Raw genomic sequence first — 21,063 nt, 5'->3', positions numbered from 1 at the left:
CGTCGTGACCCGCTGGGCTCCTCTCTTTCCCAGAAGTTCGCTCGTCTGCAGCGGCCTGACCTCCGTGAACCGGCGGTTTCCTCTTCTTTTTTATTTCTTCATGGCGGTCCGGGGAGAAGAGGACTGGCGATTGCATTCACACTGTCCCGTCCGCACCGACTCCCTGAGACACCATCCCAGCCCACGGCGGCCTTCAGCGGGTAAGCGCGGCGCCGAGCTCGCCGGGATCCGCCCGCGGGGGCACGGGGCGCCCGGGCCGGGAGCAGGGCTGCTGGAGAGGGCGCACCGGGACTCCAGAGCTCCGCCATTCGGGCTGTAAATTTTAGGAAAAGAGAGGAGGGGAGGGAGAGAGACTTTGTGTGCGCCACTACGAAAGCGAAACGGGCCGCCTTCCCCAGTAACTGTCTCGCACACACGCGTGGATGTGTCGCTACTTTCCTGGCCCGCGGAGTTCGGGACTTTTCTGGGGAGGCTCGTTCCCGCAGCTCGTGCCCTGCGGTGAATATTCGGGAACATTTGGGGGGGCAGAAGGACGGGGGGGGCGAGGGGTTGGTGACGGCGGTGGCGGCCGAGGCGGCGGGTCACTTTTTTTTTCTTGTTTAAAAAAAAGAAGGAAATGTTTTGGGACACCGCGGGGGGTGGAGCGGGGCGGAGCGGGGCGGCTGGAAAGTTCCGGGCCGGTTTCCGAAGCGCGGGAGGCGGGCGGACGGACGGGCTCGGGTCGGCTGCCCAGGCTGAGGCGCAGTCGGGTCCGTCTTCTCCCCCCGTGGCGGCGGTGACGTGCGGGGGTCGGCGGCAACTGTCACTTCTCGCCCTGCGGGGCGCGGAAACGGGGTTTGCAGGCGCTAGCTTGTTTCCAGCCCAGTGTAACCGGAGCAGCCGACATCCCGGCGACACCCGCCCTCCCGGTGTCCGGCCGGGGCTCCGGGCTGCGCGCCTCTCGCCCTCGGCAGGAATGGCGGCCACGTGACGGCAGGTCGTGGACGGCGTGGGAGTGCGGGCACGACACGGCGAGAGTTTCCTCACGGGGGTTCAAGTTCGCGACGCGGGTCCCCGGATGGCGCGGTGCTTGTTCCCCCACTCCACGCACGAAGCGGTTTGCGCTCGGCCGAGTGGGAGTCCCTGCCGATCAGGCGCTCGTTCTTGGTGAGCCGAGAGCCTTGTGTGGGGGTTCAGAGCGCCGGCTGGCGTGAACACTTCTGGGGTCTCGGTCTTGAGTGTAACGTGTCTGTTGGTTCAAACCGCGAAGTGCACAGCGGCGCTTATCTTCCTGAAGGAAAATCCCAACCTGTGTGGGACTGGGAAATGAGGGTGATTTATTTTTTGGGGGGGAGTGGGACTATCGGGGCGCAGGCAGAGCTTGTTTTAGGGGAACAGGGTGTTCTAGGAGCAGAAGGGACAGGGCACCCCGAAGCAAGACACTGGGCTGAATGGAGTGGCCCTCATCTGGAAGGCTTTCACTGCGGGGGGGGGGATGGCGGTCTCTCTCCCAGCGGACAGCCTCATCGCAGCGTTGAGGGTTAATTGCTTAATTGACCCGAGCGAGCCCCGCTCAGTTCGGATGGCAGTGACGTTTTTGACCTTCCCCAGCTTGTCCTCGCTGCGCGTCAGACAGTGTGTCAGCTCGAAACCCCCCGCCCCGCCCCCCAGGAGATCACAGTTTCTGTGTGGATGTGTGTGTGTGTGTGCGCGCGCCTGCCAGCGTGTTTTGGGCAAGATCGCTGCAGGTGTTTCCTTCAGATGGTTTCCCATGATAAGCCGTCTGCGCTTCCGAGCCGAGACGGCGTCTCGGGTCGCAGTGTTCCCCGCCTCCTTCGCGGCACAGCGGGAGAGCCCGTTGGTGACCAGCGGGCGAGCAGCCCCCGACGCCAGGCGTGCCCCAGCACAGCTCTCTTCCGCGGTGCTCCCCTGACGGCCCGCCTCTCTCCCTCTCTCTCTGCTTCTCCAGCAGGTACCTTGACCGTCGGCGGCGGGATGGACTAACCGCGGACACCCCACAGCGAGAGAGAGAGAGAGCGCGCGCGAGAGAGAGACAGAGCGAATTCCCCCGAGCGGTGAGTGTCGGATCGCCTGCCTCCTGCCTCCGCCACGGCGTCGGGCCGCGGCCAGGCGCCCCCCTCGCGCCTCGGGAGCTCTGGGCCTGCCCGCCGCTGCACGTGAGCTCGCGATCGCTTCCTGCAAGCCCCCTGATCGCGTGCCCGCCGGGGAGGGCGCCCGTGTGCAAGGGGCAGAAAGCTCAACATTGGTGCATCTCGGGGCCTCTTTTGTTCATTTGGCTGAAATGCTCTGTGCAGGGGAACGGTTCTGCAGCCATTTTCACAGCCAGGTGTTCTACTGGAGCAGTCTTGGGACTCCCCTTAATCCACTCCCTCTCCCTGGTATCCACCTCTCTCGCCTCCCGACGGAGGCAGAGCAGGGGCCTGTGGGACTGCTCTGTCCTATCCCCCGCTCGATAACTGCAGGGAAGAGGCACGACGGCTTCACGTCAAACAGTGTTCTCCAAAACACAGACTCGGGGGGTTTGAGAGGGAGGGGTCGCCGCAAGAGGCACCTTTAAAAATGATGTTTTTAAGGACCTAGTTATCCTGATGAGCTCTGGCTGGAGTAACGAGGTGCCCCGGTCGATCCGGACGAGCGCGGTTGTTCCACTGGAGCAGCTTGGAGATCCCCCTGGCCTGTTTCTTGCTCTCCCTGGGCCCCGGGGCTCCCGCACAGCGACCCAGCTCTGCGCGGGTGTGCCGGCGTCCAGCAGCGGGTCATGTCTGCAGTTATCGGAGATCCCAGTGGTGGCACCAGCGATCCAGGACCTCCTCCAGACAAAGTGCAGAGCCTCCTAGCGGACGTCTCACAGATCTGCAAATTCACTCTCTCTCTGCTCTCTGCCTCTTCCCTCTGCTCTCGAGTGTCTCTGCTCTCTGCCTCTTCCCTCTGCTCTCGAGTGTCTCTGCTCTCTGCCTCTTCCCTCTGCTCTCGAGTGTCTCTCTCTACTCTCTGCCTCTTCCCTCTGCTCTCTAGTGTCTCTCTCTACTCTCTGCCTCTTCCCTCTGCTCTCGAGTGTCTCTCTCTACTCTCTGCCTCATCCCTCTGCTCTCGAGTGTCTCTCTCTGCTCTCTGCCTCATCCCTCTGCTCTCGAGTGTCTCTCTCTGCTCTCTGCCTCTTCCCTCTGCTCTCTAGTGTCTCTCTCTACTCTCTGCCTCATCCCTCTGCTCTCGAGTGTCTCTCTCTGCTCTCTGCCTCATCCCTCTGCTCTCGAGTGTCTCTCTCTTCTCTCTGCCTCATCCCTCTGCTCTCGAGTGTCTCTCTCTGCTCTCTGCCTCATCCCTCTGCTCTCGAGTGTCTCTCTCTGCTCTCTGCCTCTTCCCTCTGCTCTCGAGTGTCTCTCTCTGCTCTCTGCCTCATCCCTCTGCTCTCGAGTGTCTCTCTCTGCTCTCTGCCTCATCCCTCTGCTCTCGAGTGTCTCTCTCTGCTCTCTGCCTCATCCCTCTGCTCTCGAGTGTCTCTCTCTGCTCTCTGCCTCTTCCCTCTGCTCTCGAGTGTCTCTGCTCTTACTCTCCACTCTCTCTCTGCCTCTGCTCTCCCTCTTCGTCCTTCTCTGCCTCTCTCCACCCTTCCACCCGAGACCTGGACCCTTCCGCTGCGACAGTGTGGGACCCGTGCCCAGTGCGTGGGGCTCGTGGTGGCCTGCGGCCCAGGCGTGACCTGCTCCGTCAGGCGTGACCTGCTCCGTCTCCCCTCCCCCCCCCCCCCAGACCCTGCGGCGAGCGAGAGCGCCCCGTCCTGTGCCGGAGCGAGGCAGCGGCGAGGGTTGTGCGGTTGCGCCCGTGTGCGAGTGGCGCTGGCCGGCGCCGGGACTCCGAGACCATGGCTCTGATGGACAAGCACAAGGTCAAGCGGCAGAGACTGGACCGCATCTGTGAAGGTGAGCCGCCCGCGCAGGCCCCCGTGGGGTACCGGTCCGAGACTCCCCCTGGTCTGGGCCAGTCCGGGTCTTGCCAGATACTGATGTAGAGACAGGCGGTGCAGAAGAGCAGCTGGTTCAGTTTTCCAGCTCCTGGGCCCAGAGTAAGGTACTCTGTTCAGTGTATAGCAAGGGTCAGTATCGGGGAGGGAGATCTCTTGGGATACCCAGGCTGCTGCTGCGTGTGGTGTAGGTGGACCAGTAGGGGGCACTCCAAGAGGTCCCGCAGGATGGTGTCCGTTGTTGAATCCTTGAAGCAGGGCCCCCTCCCCACCTGCAGTCTGGTGGAGTCGGAACCGAAGAGACTCGGTTCCTCTGGTGTGCCTGGGCCTGTGCCTTTAAACCTGAGACTGTTCTCAGCTCTCTGAAGTCCAGGACTCCTGTGTCATGTTTGGATTCTGCTGTCCAGTTTTGTGCTGACTGGCACACCCCTCCAGCAGTTGGGGGTTTCGCTTTTCCTTAATGGGAAATCGCTCTCCCATAGCCTGGCCTCCCATGATGCTCTGGGGGTGATGAGAGGTGACTTGTTCCCGAAGAAGGTACCTGTGAAATATAGGGAACCCCTCTTGTCCTACTGGGGGTCCCACTCATTGTCCTCACCTGTGACAATAGCACCCCCCTGAATGACATTTTCCCGCCCTGCATATACGTGTGGGGCTGTATGGGATCAGACAAGGTTGTCTTGGTTAAGTGAAGTTTTCTGTGCTGGGGCTGACCGCTGACCGCTGACCCCAACTGCCAGGGTGATCACTGAAGGGCATCCGGACTGGACTGAGAGAGGTGCTGAGCACAGCTAGCATCACACACACATGCAGACATTACTGCACATTACTGCACCAGCTGATCACTGAAGGGCACTGAGCACAGCTAGCAGCACACACACAGACATGACTACACCAGTCTGTAGCCCTGTTGCCAATACTGTTGTTCTTCATGGGCTGTACTTCTGTTGTTTCACTTGTGAACCAGAAAGGAGGCTGTGTGGATTGTGAACCTGGTTGCTTGTGGTCACAATGACTTTGGTCGTTCTGTCTCAGGGTTTGGCCTCCAGGTTAATATTTTTCTCTAAAATACTGGGGGGCTTAAGATCGGCCCAGATAGCGCAGACCTGGGCTGTGCAGTACGGGAGGGCTCAAGGTCGCCACGATAAACCGTCCTGTATGTGCGTTTCAAACTTCCGATCCAAGCGCACGCGCCCTCAAGATTTGTTGCGAAGTTTCATGCAAAGTAAAAGTGTCCGCTAGGGGTGGGAATCTCTAGGCACCCCACGATTCGATTTCGATTCGGGGTGCCACCATGCGCTTATAAATCGATTCTCCATGCATCTCGATCTCTTTCTTTTCTATACATGATGATTTTTTTTTCTCACTGCGTGACTGGATCACCCGAGACCCGAGCTGCCAGCCATCGGTGACGCAGTGAGCGGTAATGGTGATGTAGGGTTCTGCTGCAGCGGACGTCCGGGCGTCGCAGGTTATTGCCACCCTATTGGCTTTCTTCAGGGGTTCCAGAACTTGGGTTTTGGTGTCGTTGTAGAGCGCTGGTATTGCTGTTTCACAGATGCGAGGCCGAGACGGCCTGTCGTACCCCGGCTCCGGTGTTTCTGACATCTAGCGGAAGCCCGGGTTTTCAACGGCGGCGTGGGGGCGCAAGTCTCGTTATAGACCCGGTGATTCTCCTGGCCCGGTCTGAACCGTGTGGGAGCTTTGACGCGGGCTCGAGGGGGGTCTCTGCTCGGCAGCAGCAAGAACGGGCCGTTTTCCCTCCAGCTCCGGGTGGGAATGTGAAATGTGATTGCGCATGATCGTTGTGTTCCTGGAATATTCTGTCTGGGTAAAACGCAGCTGACACGCTGCACGGCTCTTATCCGGTTCATTTTCACCTTTCACTTCAGAAAATCCGAAATGTGCCCTAAGGGTGTCTCTCCAAGAGGAGGGTGCAGGCCGGAGTGTGTCCGTCTTCACAAACCGGGTAGTTTAGCTTAGTTCAGGTGTAAGCATGGCGCACTTGTACAGATCACCACGCAATTAATTTAGTCTTAAACCCAAAGAACGAAACCATTATTATTTGTTCTCTTTGTCTTTTACTTTGTAACATTTTTGTCTGAAATGTTTAGTACTGTGCGTATTTTTTTAAAAAAATAAAAAGATCGATTATGGAGTTTTGTGCATCGATGCAGAATCATACAGGAGAGGATCATGATGCATCTAAGAGTCACCTTTTTTTTCCCCCACCCCTACTGGGTTTGGGAGCAGTGAGGAGCAGTGTGTTCAGAGGTTGCCCGGAGAGCACTAGCAGTCCGTGCATGACGTCCGCAGTGAAGCACAGTGGGGGATCAGTACAGATGAGAGCAGCCCTGACTGGTGTATGGTGTGCAGTGGCTGTCGTATCTTCTCTTCTGTTCAATATGCATTGCACTGTGTATTCTGTGTCTGCTGTTTAATATTTTAATGTTGTACGTCTGCTGGTTAAGAGAGATGATTGGTTGCCAAAAACGAGCGTTGAATCCCACCAAAATGTATGCTGGGTTTTGTACTTTTGTATTTAATCTTTGGGTGCAATATAATTACTTTAATTACACATTTAAGTTGAATTAGTCTGTTTTTTTTTATATCGATTGCTATAGCGACTCCTGCTATGACCTGTTTAAAGTGGTGAGGTGTCTGTGCTCTGCTGCCGAGCTGCGCAGGGGCGGCAGGTAGTTTCAAACGGGCCGGGTGTCTGTGCTCTGCTGACGAGCTGCGCAGGGGCAGCAGATCGCTCCTAACTCTCTACCCTCTGAACAAGCAGTTCAGATGGCTGTGCTGAGAGAGGGGCTCCTGTCCCCCCCGGCCGATTCGAATCGCCATCGTGAGTTTTCTCCGGCCGCCTCGCTGCGCACGGCCTGTGCCCCTCTCTGAGGTCGAGGAGCTGATGCCCAGCCGCCCCTCCCCCCTCGCTCGCTCGCTCGCCTGCGGGCGGGCAGCCGACGTCTCACTTCCTTCCTGCGCGGCGTGTCGCGGGGGGCCTGCCTGGGCCGAGCGGTGAAAGTGTGTCACAGAGGGGGGGGGTATGGGAGTGCGGCTCTGTTGTTGTTGTTGGGGTGTGTGCGTGAGTGTGTCGTGGCCGAGGAGGCTGTCTGCATGACACCGACTGTCTGCTGCCCTAATTAGATGGGGCCCCTTTGTCTTTTCAGTCTGCAGGATGTCAGCAGCACAGATGAAGGGGCTGTATAGGCTTTATTTTTCCTTCATGCCACTTGTGGATAGCAGTCTGATCCACTCCTGGCTTTACAGTGCTGTCAGTCACACTCCCAGTGCACAGCAGTCTGATCCACTCCAGGCTTTACAGTGCTGTCAGTCACACTCCCAGTGCACAGCAGCCTGATCCACTCCAGGCTTTACAGTGCTGTCAGTCTCACTCCCAGTGCACAGCAGTCTGATCCACTCCAGGCTTTACAGTGCTGTCAGTCACACTCCCAGTGCACAGCAGTCTGATCCACTCCAGGCTTCACAGTGCTGTCAGTCACACTCCCAGTGCACAGCAGCCTGATCCACTCCAGGCTTCACAGTGCTGTCAGTCACACTCCCAGTGCACAGCAGTCTGATCCACTCCAGGCTTTACAGTGCTGTCAGTCACACTCCCAGTGCACAGCAGTCTGATCCACTCCAGGCTTTCAGTCTGACTTCTTTGGTCACCCGAAGAAGGCTCCACAGCTGAAACGTTGTTTCTTCTCTTCAGCACGGAATAAACTTTTGCAGCCTACGCATGCTGGTGCAGCTACCTACTTGAGCGGTAGTAGTTCAGGTGGGCAGCTGCGTCAGCATGCGTAGGCTGCAAAGGAACAAGTAATAGGTTTATTCCATGCTATAAAAAAGAAGAAAGAGAACACAACATTTCGGCTGTGAAGCCTTCTTCAGGTGCTTTTGAGTTTTTTGAGTTTTTGTGTTTAAATTTTTCTATTGAAAAAGATTAAGCCTGGGGAGAATCGCAACACAGTGAGCAGTGTGTGGTTGTAAAGAGCAGGTAACCTGATTTTACATAAAAACATACATCTCTTGCCTTATGGGTCGCATAAAAACATATGGCTTATTGGCATAGAAGTCATACGTGTCGATAAATCTTTATTCAGTGTGTTAAGATTTTTTGTAATGCTTTGTTGGCTCTTGAATGTACAAAATCGAAGGTCTTCAGGGGAAAAAAAATCCCTTCCCGTGTGGAGGGAGATGGGATTGGTCTACAGGGAGCTTGGGAAGTGGCCCAGCTGTCCCTTTATAAGCCAACAGCAGGCCTGAGGGAGCTCCGCCCCTTGGTGACGGCGCACGTCTGTGCCGGTTGGCTGGTGCTGAGGGGTCCTCGCGTGTGATTGGAGCAGCACCGGGGGAGGGGGAGGGCGCTGTCAGCACAGTGCCGGTGTGGGTGGAAGCAGTGTGACACCGTCCAGGAGAGCAGAGAAAGAGGGGAGCACGGCAGCGGATTGCAGCATGCAAGGTTGGCTCGGCTTTCTGGGGGGGGGGGAGGGAGCGTGGTTTAAGGCAGGGGGGGGAGATGGGGGTTCTGACCTGATCTGTGTGATTGTGTGAGGAGTGGGTGTAGGGTGGGACACTGCACCAAGATCAAGCACGTGCTCTGCGAGGAGGGGGGTTGGATCTGAATGAATGGCTTTGTGTGTCCGTGCCGTGCCTGTGCGTGTTGCTTTGACCCTCCTCCCCCCCCCCCCACCCCTCCCCCCCCCACTGCCTTGACTGGAGAGCCACGTCTGGGCTCACACATGCCATCCCCACACAGCCACCACCTCTGCCCTCTGGCCGGTCGTGACTCGAGGTGGGGGGGGCACCGCTCGGCCCTGCCCTGCTGCAGTAAGATGAGCACTTGGCCTTGGGAGGGGGGGGGTCAACAGGGCGGTATCTGGGTGGAGGCGGATCGCGCAGGGCCTTACGGAGATGCTGGAGCATCAGGGTCAGCCTGCTGGAGGGGGGTGGGGGCTGGTACCGTTCTGTTCAGAGTCCTCCAGGGTGTTGGGTTACTGATGTGAGGCTGGCACACATCAGTGCCAATTCTTATCCTCTGTCTTCTGTTGCAAGCTTGCTGTCTCATGTCCTCACGGAGAATTGCGCCGCGCGCCCCGTAATCGGGCTCAGTTGTTCAAATCTGTGCCGCCACGAGGTTGTCCGAGCGACCCGGTCCTGCCATTGCATTGCACTGGGAGGTAGGAAGGGTGCAATTAAGAATTTTCCTGTAGTTTTTTTTTTCCCCTCCACCAAATAATCCCTCTGTCAAGAGGGGAAGTACCTCCTCGTTGGAGAGCTGCGCTCCTGAGACCCCGGCTCCATGCGGCCTGTGTTGCCTTGTGCCCGCTGGCATGCGCTAATCCCAGCTCAGGGAGCACATGGCGGCTGTCAGAGGAGAGGGGGAGGGGTGCCTTCTTCCACAATTCCAGCCAGGGAAAAACATGCACTCGTTGTGGGTGAGGGCCCTAGGAAGAGAGGTCACTGTGGCTCTCCTGCGGGGTTAGGCTGGGCCGGACACGCACCTGCTCCGTCACATTTTTCTGCGGTGACTGTGTCTAGCGCCCGGGGGCAATCAGGAGGCATGTAGGAGGACTCGGGGCAAGTGGTTGGGTGAGGATCTGTGCCCCACCTGCACAAATCTTTCTGCACCTGCAGCCCCACGACACACAGATCAGGGGAGGAGAGAGAAACTGTACAAGACCAGAGTGGGGTTCAGTCCTCCTGTAGCCCCACGACACACAGATCAGGGGAGGAGAGAGAAACTGGACAAGACCAGAGTGGAGTTCAGCCAGGACACTGGGGTGACAGCCCCACTCTTACCAGCAGCCCTGGGATCTGTACTGACCGAGCAGTCAGGACCTCGGTTTAATGTCTCTTGTGAAGGACAGCACCTCCTACAGCTCAGTGTCCTCAGTCATCCTATGGGGATTTTGGATTTGAAGCTGTGCTCCTATTGGTCTACCAGCATCACTTGCGGCAGGAATCGCCTGCTTGCCTTTGGAATTAATTGTTTCACCACATTTGTCCTATAACTGTGCCCTGGACTTGCTTGGAAGGCTTAAGCAGGAGAGTCTTCTGGTGGGTGGTTAGTAACGTTACTTGTTTGCTCTCCTCTGTTCCTTAGGCATCCGCCCCCCCATCCTGAATGGGCCGATGCACCCGCGCCCCCTGGTGGCCCTGCTGGATGGGCGCGACTGCACCGTGGAGATGCCCATCTTGAAGGACGTGGCCACCGTGGCCTTCTGTGATGCCCAGTCCACACATGAGATCCACGAGAAGGTGCCCTCCCGGCCCGTACCTTTCACCCTCTCGAATCTCTTCTCTCTTTCTCCTCTCTTCCCTCCTACTGTCCTGTGTTGCTGACCCTCTCCAGTAAGGGTGCACGGTATAAAACGGGTATACCGGTAAACCCCGGTTCTTTAGTCACACGGTACGTACCGTGGTACGTTTTAGACGGGACCGGGACGCTCGGTGATTTCCAGTGAATTCCCAGAGCGGTTTTGTTTTCGATTTTTTTTTCTTACAAAAGAGCTTCTGCTGTTTACATTCATGGAATCAAATTTGATTCAAAACCAAAACGACTGCCATAAAAATATCGTTCACTTTAAAAGGGTCAAGTTTTCAACTTGAAAGAAAGTCATGCTAAAGGTATGTCCCGCATATCATTGGCTCGTAAGTTCAGAAATATGACGCGATTTCGGAAGTCACGCGGAAATAATCTTGGCTGATTGGTTCAGAACGACTTAACTTTCGATACAGGCATTCCCAGTAACCCATTGCACACGTGCTGTTTTTCTGATTCTACTGGATCTGTAGTCGGGCAGTCTAGTCTTGATCATGTTTTTTAATTCCATTACTACGATTAGACATGCCTTGATTTCTTTTTTGCATGTAAGATTCTTACTCTGTTTAAGTCAATTTAGAATTTCTTGCCTCAGCAATGTTTTAAACAAGTATTGAGGATTTTGTGACGTTTTAGATGGAATAAACATGCTAAACATGTTTCATAAGGTTGTGAATGTCAACTTTACTCACTATAAAGAAAAAATGTTACAACTTCCAAGCACCTGTCACATTTTGAATTTGACATTATCTTGCTAAGCAAAATTAACCTCCAGTAGCTTGTGAAAAAGTTGTTGAATTTCTACCCTGTTCGGTTACTTCTAGTTCTTTGGTTCCAATAAAACAACAAAACAACCATTTTCATTGCTCTATTTTGTGTACAGCTCAGTATGCTTTACTAATCATGAGATCAGACTGAGAGAGGGTCTCCATATATAAACTTGCAAAATAGTTTGTGGTGTGCTGTGGTTTTCCAGAGGCGGTGCCCAGCCCTCCTCCTCCTCCTCCGCTGTCTCCCGTGTCTCTTCTCTGCCCGCTCTCTGACTCCGCCCCTCTCTCTCAGGTGTTGAACGAAGCAGTGGGCGCGCTGATGTACCACACCATCACGCTGTCCCGGGACGATCTGGACAAATTCAAGGGCCTGCGGGTCATCGTGCGGATCGGCAGCGGGTTCGACAACATCGACATCAAGGCCGCCGCCGAGCTAGGTACTCCCTACCCCCCCCCGCCCCTCCCGCCGCCTCACGGGCAGGCGCTGCCCTGTGCCGCGGCGCTGACGTGACCCCCCTCCCCCCGCAGGGATCGCGGTGTGCAACGTGCCCTCGTCCTCGGTGGAGGAGACGGCCGACTCCACGCTCTGCCACATCCTCAACCTGTACCGGCGCGTCAGCTGGCTGCACCAGGCGCTGCGGGAGGGCACGCGCGCCGCCAGCGTGGAGCAGATCCGCGAGGTGGCCGGGGGCGCCGCCAGGATCCGCGGAGAGACGCTGGGCATCATCGGGCTGGGTGAGGGCGAGGGTGTGGAGGGGCGGGCGGGCGAGGAGTGCGGCCTCGGAAGCCGGGCCGAGGGAGAGGCAGGTCTCCGTGCCGCGCCCGCTGAAGGCGGTTCTGGCGTTGCAGGGCGCGTCGGGCAGGCCGTGGCGCTGCGGGCGAAGGCCTTCGGGTTCAGCGTGATCTTCTACGACCCCTACCTGCCGGACGGCGTGGAGCGCTCCCTGGGCCTGCAGCGCATGGCCACCCTGCAGGACCTGCTGGTGCACAGCGACTGCGTCTCGCTGCACTGCAGCCTGAACGAGCACAACCACCACCTCATCAACGACTTCACCATCAAACAGGTACGGGCACCGTCCGCACCGAGGCGGGCAGGGGGGGAGTGAAAGACGATCGCGCCGGTGGCCCTACTTCGGGGAGGGGGTGGGGGCGCGGGACAGCGGTGAGCGGTCGCTTTGTCGGCACGCGTCACGTTGTTGTTGTGTTGCCGCAGATGCGCCAGGGGGCGTTCCTGGTGAACACTGCGCGGGGGGGGCTGGTGGACGAGAAGGCGCTGGCGCAGGCGCTGAAGGAGGGCAGGATACGGGGGGCTGCGCTGGATGTCCACGAGACTGAACCCTTCAGGTCAGTAAAGACGCGGCTGCCGAGGCCCGACCTGCACCCTGTGCTGGGCAGTGCCCCCGGTCCGACTGCTGCACCCCACGGCCCAATCCGCTCTTGTGACATCATCATACAGGGAATCTGTAGTTGGGAACCACAGCTTGTTTCCTACCCCATTTCTCACTGCAACCCTCCTTCACACTCACTCTCTCTCCAGTTTCTCTCAGGGACCTCTGAAGGACGCCCCAAATCTGATCTGCACCCCACACACTGCCTGGTACAGTGAGCAGGCTTCCATTGAGGCCAGAGAAGAGGCAGCCAGGGAGGTCAGGAGAGCCATCACAGGTACAGAGAGAGGGGGGAGGAACGGTGGAGGAGGAGTGGAGAGAGATGGGAGAGAGGAGGAGCAGGAGAGGGAAGAGTCCAGAGTAGAGGCCTGTTGGTCAGCTGGGCCAGGGAGGAGGATAAGAAGGGTGTTGCTCTCTCCTATTACTCTGCTGTCCCTGTTCTGTCTCTCCAGGACGTATCCCAGAGAACCTGAAGAACTGCGTCAACAAGGAGTACCTGATGGCCGCCGCCCAGTGGCCCAGCATCGACCCAGCCGCCGTGCACCCTGAGCTCAATGGAGCCGCGGCCTACAGGTGAGGGGCAGGAGCTCCACAGGAGACCCGCGCCGCCGCCGCCGCCCAGCCACCTTCTGGGACGTCTGGTCTTACCGTACTCGTATGCCCCTCTGTGCGCAGGTTCCCGGCAAGTATGGTGAGCGTGACGGCGGGCGGCCTGCCGGGCACGGCGGCCGTGGAGGGGCTGGTGCCGGGCTCCCTGCCCATCGCTCACGGCATCGCGCCGGTGTCCCACCCGCCACACGCCCCCTCGCCCGGCCAGCCGGCCAAGCCCGAGCCGGACAGAGAGGTCCCCGCTGACCAATAGCACCAGATCCACACATTCCTGCTCGGACTTCACCTCCCACAGGCAGTTGCTGGCCACCCTGTCCGGTCCGGTCCGGCCCGGCCAGGCCCAGGCCTACAGGACAGTACATGACCCCTCGGAACAGCCTGGAGTGACCTGCCTGTGTCGCTCCCCTGATTTCTCTGTTTCTCCTTCTCCTCTGTCTCCTCTCTGTCCCCCCTTCCCCGTCGGTAAGCAATAATTGACTCCTCAAAGACTTTTTTCTATTTCTATTTTCCTCATTTTTTTAAATCTGTTTTGAATCTGAAAAGGATTATAAATATATATAGATCTATTTTGCTTTTTTCTTTTTCCACGTTCTGGAGCCGACCTCCTCAACTTAATTGTGACTTAATTTTTTTTTTTAACAGTGCAGTATTAAGTGCTGAGAGGCTTTGTAGACAGGGCTTCCTCCGAGCCAGGAATCGCGATGTTTTAAATGAAAGTCCAGAACCTAACCGATGGGCAAGAGCCACTCAGCTCAGAACAGGCTTGTTTTATTTTCTTTTCTCCCTTGAGAGTTTGGTCGTTGCTGTTTCTGGCACATCAGGCTATCGGCAGTTCCCCGAGGAATAAAATAGATTTTTATACGATAAAGTAATTTTTACCTTTGTAAGTGGTGATATTTAATCGAGTGTGTGTTTTCACTGAAGCCAGATGCACTGTGCTTTTGGGGAGGAAGGTTATAGATGTTTAAATCTGTTTTTAATAATTCCCTCCCCTGTGTGCGTCTCTCTCTGAAGATTTGAGTCATTCGTCCCATCGCCCTTGAACTCTTCTGTACAGCTGGGGGGTTCGGGGAAAGGGGAATGCGGCCTTGTGGTCTTTAGGCACCTGACTGGCCGGTCTTGCTCCCTCCCTGCCGCGCGCTGCTCCTCGCTCCAGGGTGTTGAGCAGGAGAGCTGAGCGCCGGCGTAGTTTCGACCCTGTTGGGAGTCGCAGCGTTCAGTCCGGTGCTGGCTGGCCGGAGCTCAGCAGCTGCCCACGGACAATGGGACGGGGATGATTGCGCCTGAGATCCAGCGTGTGGAAATACTGGCAGAGCACATCACTGATTTGTGTACAGAGAGGGAGAGAGGGAAGGCTGGTCAGGTGTGACAGCAATCCTACTGCACTTTTAAAAAAAAAAAACTGGCGTTTGCGAGAGGCCTCCTGTTCCTGTGCTGGTGGACTTAAAACCCTGTCACAGACTCTTCGGTGTGGGGCGAGACGGAGTGGCAGTGGCCCTTCTAGAGGGGAGTGATGTAGGGTGGCAGGGTGTGCTTTTGACCAAGCCTCGACATGGCCGCTCCGCAGAGATGCCTTTAGACCAGGCTCTTTCCATGGAGCCTTGTGGTCGGCAGACATCGCCCTACGTGGGCTCTGCGCTGATCGCTGCACCATCATTGGCACCTCCCTGTAGTTAGTGATCTCCTGAAGGGCGAGGGGTAACCCCACTTCGCTCCCTGCAACCGGGGGCTGCCCCTGTCTGGGTCCCTGCCCCCTTTTCTGCAGGTCTGAGGTCTTCAGCACTGGGGGGGGGGCAGTTAAGCATTTGAGACCGTGATGTGATTGAGGGCCCATTGAGCATTTAAAGGTCTGGCTGGGGAAGGGCGCTGCCTTGGTGTGGACCAGGGGTGCCAAACCCGCCCCCCTGCTCTCGGGATTAGCTGAGCGCACTGCGGTGGCTCTGCTGGTGCAGTGTTTCCGCTGGTAGCTGGAGAGCTGTGCCCGAGCTCACGGCAGGGTGTTGCCTGTTGGGCTCCCTCAAGGTTGAGGCTCGGAGAGTTGGTTTCCCCACGTCAGTCAGAATTGAGTTGTCACGTCGTGTCTTGATCGCTCGATCGCTCGTGCTCCGGAGCAGTAGTGAGCAAGGCAGGGGCTGTGCCCTCTCTGCCCTCACTGTGTCAGTCCCTGCCTCTTTCGAAATGCACTCCGAGGTGCAGTGAGGATGACCGGCAGGGGTCCCCACTTTGGTTGGCAGAGAGAAAAAGGCATCTGTACTTGCGGAGCTGTGCGTGCGAGTGGCCCAGCGGTCTGCTTCTTTGTCAAACAGGCCCCCCAATCGGATGACCCCTTCAGCCCGGCCCAGGCCCGTTCCTCGGACCCAAGCATCCTGCACTGGTGCTGGCTGGGGCTATGGACGCACCCACAGTGAGACGGGTGTGATAGTACCTTCATGATTCATGGAGATACTGGCAGCGCAGCTCACTGGGGTGCGAGTGCAGTCGGTTCTTCACAGGACAAGGGTTGTTAATGCTGGACATGCAGGAGCTGGCTGTCCAGAATCCAACACGCTTTTGTTTCAAGTGTTGGAATGGAGAAATACCACACCGGGCGTTCTCTTTGATGACATGGTGTTGCAGGTTTGTGCCCACAGCAGGATGGCAGCACTAAGATGTGATGCTCTGTCCGGCCAGAAGTGGGCACCACATGCTCCCTTTTTCCATCGCATTACGCATTTCAGAGAACTTAGAAAAGCTGTTTTTGTTGTTTTGAGATCGTTGCTACTGTGAAACAGGATTGTGCACCTCTGTGTGGCAATGCTGCGGCTGCTCCCTTTTACGCCCTTGTAGTGCTTTTAAACCCAAAAGAAGCCATAAGTGAACATGGCCAATGGCGGAGGAGGCATTTGCTGTGCTCTTATCTTAGCTGCTTCTTTCCAAAGACCTGGGCGCGATTCTGGAGGCTTAATAGGCGCACAGGTGAGCGTTTGTTACCGAGTATGTATGTGCACACACACCCAGGGTGTGAGCACTCCCGCTCAGGTGAGTCTGCTGCGCAGGCCAGCCTCTGAGCTGCGCAGGCCAGCCTCTGAGCTGCGCAGTCGGCTGCTTGCAGCCTGGGGCATTGCTGCACAGAGGGGAGGTGGCTGCGGGCGGGCTGACGTGGGCACCCTGACCTGCGCAGCTGCACAGCAGGAGGCGGATGGACGGGGAGAGCCCTCCAGCTGTGCAGACCTAGCTCATCCACAAGTCGGAGCACGGGGAGCTCATGTCGGCCTCGGTCCCACTGCACAGGACCAGCAGAGCCATGTGTTTGTACTGACCAGCAGATCCTAAGCGCAGTGTCACTGCCATGCCAGAGGGGGGCAGTGTCTGTGACTGACTCTTTACTGTGAACACTGCTCTGTGACAAGGGAGCTCCCTTCTTAGTACCTCAGCAACAGATATATTGAATGTACTCTGATCTGTTTTTTTCGCTATGTACAGTTTTTTAGATACTACAGAGTTCTTTACGATAAAAAAAACCTTAATGATATAGTTGTGGGGATAGAAAAAAAGGAAAGATGACCATACTTTTAAATACCGAGAAAACATGGCAACTCTTTGGTTATCTATGAATTCTTAAGGAAAGAAAGATCTCAGGCTTTCATTTTTTTTCTGTTTTAAGTTGTGGTTTAGCCTTCATGTTTTCGATATCTACATGAAAAAACGCACCATGGAGTTTGCCTCCTCTCTTTCTTTCCTGCCCTGCTGTGGGGTTGACGTGACCTCTCCTCTCGGGAGTGGGCATGAGTGTGGGCATGCCCCCCCTCTGAGGCAGGGGGAGGTGCAGAGCTAAGGCACTTTTTGGGGGGAACCTTTCCCTTTTCTGGGGCGAGGGAGGAGCAGGCAGGTGAGGTCCAGTTTAAGGAAGCAGGGGATGGGCTTGTGTGGGGGTCTTGTCTGTGGTCCTGCAGGACGGAGCTGGTTTGGAGTGTCTTGGGCGGAGCTCCGTCCAAGGCACGCGCCAGCCTCCAGTGCCCTTCGTTTACATCGCCAGTACAGGGACTAACTGGACCTCTGTTTGTTTTTTGTACTTCTTTAATGAGACACATGGAGTTGGTGCCAGAAAATACTAGGCTGATGGGGAAAATGGAAAGGGCACTGAAACGTCAAGTTGACGCCGGCGCACGTGGTCGGCAGTGGCACTGGTAGAGCAGGTGTGATGAGGCTGAAGTTCCCGTTTCTGCCCCTGGAGAGCCGCCCCCCCTGCGCGTTTCCACCCACCGCCCTGTGCAGTGTGTTCTGCCCTTCCGCTGTGGGTTTTGCGTTCTGTGAGCTGTTGCTCTTAGTTTCTTTTCCCCTTCCGTTCTTTGTGGTTGTTTTCATTTTCCCCAGTTCTGTGGGGTGTTTTTCCTGTTCTGCGGTAGGGCTGGGTGTGATGGCTGCTTGTCCTTCAGTGACGTGGGCCCCCGATCTCGGCGGTCCGCGGTGTCTCGAGTTGGGGTTGGCGTGTTGAGGGCGTTCGACACGCTGGAACAGCACGTTTCCGACGCCAGGCCAGGTGTGAATTCCCCGCTTGTCGGGAGCGAGCACGGGGTCCGGGACAGCTGCTCGGCGGCAGTGTCAAGACCCGGGCCCAGGGGGGCCCGTCCTGCTTGTCCCGCTTGAGCAGGGGCGGAGAGATCCAGTCGAGATGGGTGATGCGGTGCCGAGAGCTCGCTGTTCGGGCAGAGAGGTGGGGGGAGGGTTCGGACACCTTGGCCTGATGGGGGCAGGGGGTGAAACCCGCATCAGCACGTCCAGGTGAAGGGATGAGTCTGAGAAAGGGCATGGGCTCCAGCTCTGTAAGTGGAGATGAGGGCAGGGAGTCCCCCGACGGGCGCTGTGAAAAGACACAGGGTAGGAAACGTAGCTTTGCAACATGTGAACACAGTGTTTTTGTTTGTGTTTCGTTTTTTTTTTTATTTTGCCTTTTGTTCTTCGAGAGTTGTTTTCAGACAGCAGCCTGCAAAAAGAAAATCTGTCTCCTGTAAGTAGGCTCTTAAGGCTTTTTTTTACCTTTTTGTTAGAAAAAAATCATGTTTGTGATCGTAACTTCACATACAAAATATTTTAATAAAATCTGAAGATAAAAAAATAATTTCAGATGTTTTATTCTTTTGTACAAGGGGGCATTCACACTTCCACTCCCAGTGCACAGCAGTCTGATCCACTCCAGGCTTTACAGTGCTGTCAGTCACACTCCCAGTGCACAGCAGTCTGATCCACTCCAGGCTTCTCTAGGATCTGGGCCTGCGCTGCTTGACTGCTCCTGTCCACTGATCATGAAACGTCCATCTTTTTGCTGTCCGCCTGTGGGGAAATTTGCATCTGCAGCCTGGGCCCAAATCCGCAGGCTGGGATTCGATACAAGCGCTGGTCTTCCGGTCGCGGCTTGGTACCGCGCGTGCGCTACATCCATCTCCCAGCCTCCTCCTCCTCCTCCAGGAACTCCAGCCGCTGCGGTCAGGGAAGGAAGCTGGGTTCTCGCCGTAAATCTTGGGGCTGAGCGAGCCGGCGGGAGGGGGCGCGGGCCAGCTGGGATCGTGATTGCAAGAGGTCGCCTCCGTCGGCCGGTCGGCTTGCGCAACGGCTCTGCAGGATAGGATGGAAAAAACAACGCAATCCCCTTTTTTGTTTTTTCCTTCTGAAGCCTTTGCTCCGTGTGGGTGCGTGCCCGCGAGCAACAGCTCTGTCAGACTCCTCCAGCCCAGCGCATTCCTCCGAATGGGCCTGGAGAATTCCCGGCACGCTCCCAGCGCACAGCCCTGCAGGAGATCACAGGCAGGAGGAGGAGGCCATGCGCCCCAGCCAGTCTGCTTGGTCGTGGGTAGATAACTGATCTGAGAGTCTCCTCCAGCCCTCTCCTGAAAGGAACCGGGGTATCGGCTTTGCCATCAGGGTCAGTCGGCTTGTTCCACACTCCCACCATGCTCTGTGTAAAGAAGTGCCTCCTCTTCTGTGTTAAATGTCCTTCCCTGCCGTTTCCACTTGTCTTTCACACAATTCCACAACGTTGGCCCTATAACCCTAGTTAACTCCTCCGTATGAGCTTATACCAAAATATGGATGCCGGAAAGCAGCTAAGTAGTTGTAACCTACTGTAGGTGTTGCGTTTTACATAGGGGTACGTAACAGGCCTAAACAAAACCTAAATGAAAGCTCTTCGCATGGGCTCGGGATCATACAAGACCACCTGGACAGAACTCGGACTGCAGTGCGGTACGGACGGGTCCCACACTCGACCAGCGTGACATGCTGGCCGAGTCCTGGACTGGGTTCTGACCCGCCGTGCGTGGAGCGTCGGGTCTCTGGATGCTGACGACGCTGTTGAGCAGCTAGCAGAAGGGCGGTGTCACAGGTAATGGAATGTCTCAGAACTTGGTCATCCGAGAAGAACCGCTAAAGAAAAGTACAGGATTTCCAACCCCTTTCCCGAGCCCGTCCACCCCGGAGCGTGACGCTGCAGGATTCAGGGGGATGAGTGGGAGCCCGGCTCAGCCGCCCATAGGTCTGGAATCGCCATTTCCTGCAGCGTAACCCGATCTCCCGGTCCTCCGGGACGCGTGGTCGTGCTTAATCGACGGCGGCCACCACAGCCCCCCCCTGGGTCCGAGGACTTTCACATCCGCTGGGCTTGGAGCTTCTGGGATCCGCGCCGTTCCAGCCCGCAGGGAAGCATTCCTGGACTCTCCCGGCCGGCCGCTGAACGCCAGTCCTGCGCTCTGTCCGGCCGCTGAACTGCAGAAACCCCTTTTACCAGCGAGAGCCGAGTGAGGTCATGCTGTTCCACGTCACGGTGCAGAGGGGCCGGCCCCCCCAGCCCCAGCCCCAGCCCCAGCTGTCTGCCTGATGGACAACAGCTGGCGCGCATCCACAGCCCAGCACTCCAGATCCTTGAAACACATCTGCCAGCCCATTTCCAGCCCTCCCTGGTCTGATACTTGATCCCGGGTGAGCCCTGGGGTCAGATTGGGCTGGAGGCGCTCTGTGAGTTTGCTGTGCAAGAAACCAGATGTGCTTCTCCGCTGTGTCCTGTGGAGAGGAGCCACAGGTTGTTCTGCGCTGGTTTTCAGATTTCCCATGTTGTTAACTGTGCTTTGCTTTGCCTCCGTTTCCTAAGGCTGATATCTTTTGTAAACACAGCTGCAAGGGCTTTCACCATAATCTCACTTCTTTCTGGTGCCTTACTGCGTTTTTACTGTGCTATACCATAGTGGACTTTAATAAGGCTGGTCACTGGAACTTAAAGTAAAGCTTGCAGCTTCAAGACTTAAATCAAAGATGTACTATACAAATGCGAGAGCCAGCTGGAGTCTGTATTGTACCACTTTGTACTTATACCATACTTCACCATGCTTAGTATAGTATACTGTACACTACTCTACTGCACCGTACTGTAGTGCACTGTGCTCTATAATCTCTGATTGGTTCCAGAACCTGAAAATGTTTCAGCCAATAGCCTAACTTCCACTTCATAGGTACTTAAGTGTGAAAACAATAACATTCCTGGTGAAACATTCCAGTATCATTAAAGTCATTAGCAAACACATAAACAACAGGTACAAAAACAATAAAGCCCCTGCTCATTTACTGAGTATGACATAGGTACTATCATGTACTGTACGCACTTAACACACGTATGTCAATTGTGATCAAAATAGCAAGTTAATTCCTCATGTGAGAATTTACGAGATGCGAAATTAATGAAAAAACATTAAATGAAAAAAACAGGTAGGAATGACTACATCTCAAATAAATAAAACCTTATAGTGAGGGATTACTGAAATTACTACATTGTAGAGCAATGAGATGCAATAATGTATTACACTGTACTGTACTGCAAAATAGTGTACCTCAATGTACTATACTGCACCATACTATACTACACTCTACTACACAGTAGTGTACCATACCGAACTGCTCTACTGGACAATAGTGTATCATACTGTACTACAATCTACTGGACAATAGTGTACCTCACTGTACTGCATCATAGTGGACTAT

General features: G+C 56.0%; 1 protein-coding gene across 3 annotated transcripts; it reads left to right on the top strand.

Moving 5' to 3' along the window:
- On the top strand, positions 1 to 18,157 carry LOC102692404 (C-terminal binding protein 1). Of its 3 annotated transcripts, none has more exons than XM_006631699.3 (11): positions 1 to 200; positions 1,949 to 2,054; positions 3,751 to 3,920; positions 10,074 to 10,228; positions 11,355 to 11,499; positions 11,591 to 11,797; positions 11,912 to 12,126; positions 12,276 to 12,406; positions 12,600 to 12,727; positions 12,903 to 13,023; positions 13,126 to 18,157. In XM_006631699.3, the coding sequence occupies exons 3-11, from the start codon at positions 3,863 to 3,865 to the stop codon at positions 13,310 to 13,312; spliced, it is 1,347 nt and encodes a 448-aa protein (XP_006631762.1). In that variant the 5' UTR covers positions 1 to 200; positions 1,949 to 2,054; positions 3,751 to 3,862; the 3' UTR covers positions 13,313 to 18,157. The 3 variants fall into 3 exon arrangements, with proteins under 3 accessions (XP_006631762.1, XP_015204885.1, XP_015204886.1); XM_015349399.2 differs by lacking the exon at positions 1 to 200 and adding an exon at positions 621 to 1,146; XM_015349400.2 differs by lacking the exons at positions 1 to 200; positions 1,949 to 2,054; positions 3,751 to 3,920 and adding an exon at positions 8,333 to 8,429.
- The last annotated feature ends 2,906 nt before the right edge of the window (positions 18,158 to 21,063 follow it).

This window comes from Lepisosteus oculatus, chromosome 11, assembly GCF_040954835.1.
Source record: "Lepisosteus oculatus isolate fLepOcu1 chromosome 11, fLepOcu1.hap2, whole genome shotgun sequence".
Taxonomy (NCBI): domain Eukaryota; kingdom Metazoa; phylum Chordata; class Actinopteri; order Semionotiformes; family Lepisosteidae; genus Lepisosteus; species Lepisosteus oculatus.
Note: the sequence above shows the minus strand (reverse complement) of the source record. Positions and strands in the feature narration are given on the sequence as shown.

Coding starts and splice junctions, on each gene's coding strand:
- LOC102692404 (XM_006631699.3), top strand. CDS start 3,863: ATGGCTCTGATGGACAAGCACAAGGTCAAGCGGCAGAGACTGGACCGC. Junction 12,407..12,599: donor CACGAGACTGAACCCTTCAG/GTCAGTAAAGAC, acceptor CTCTCTCTCCAG/TTTCTCTCAGGGACCTCTGA. Junction 13,024..13,125: donor AATGGAGCCGCGGCCTACAG/GTGAGGGGCAGG, acceptor CTCTGTGCGCAG/GTTCCCGGCAAGTATGGTGA.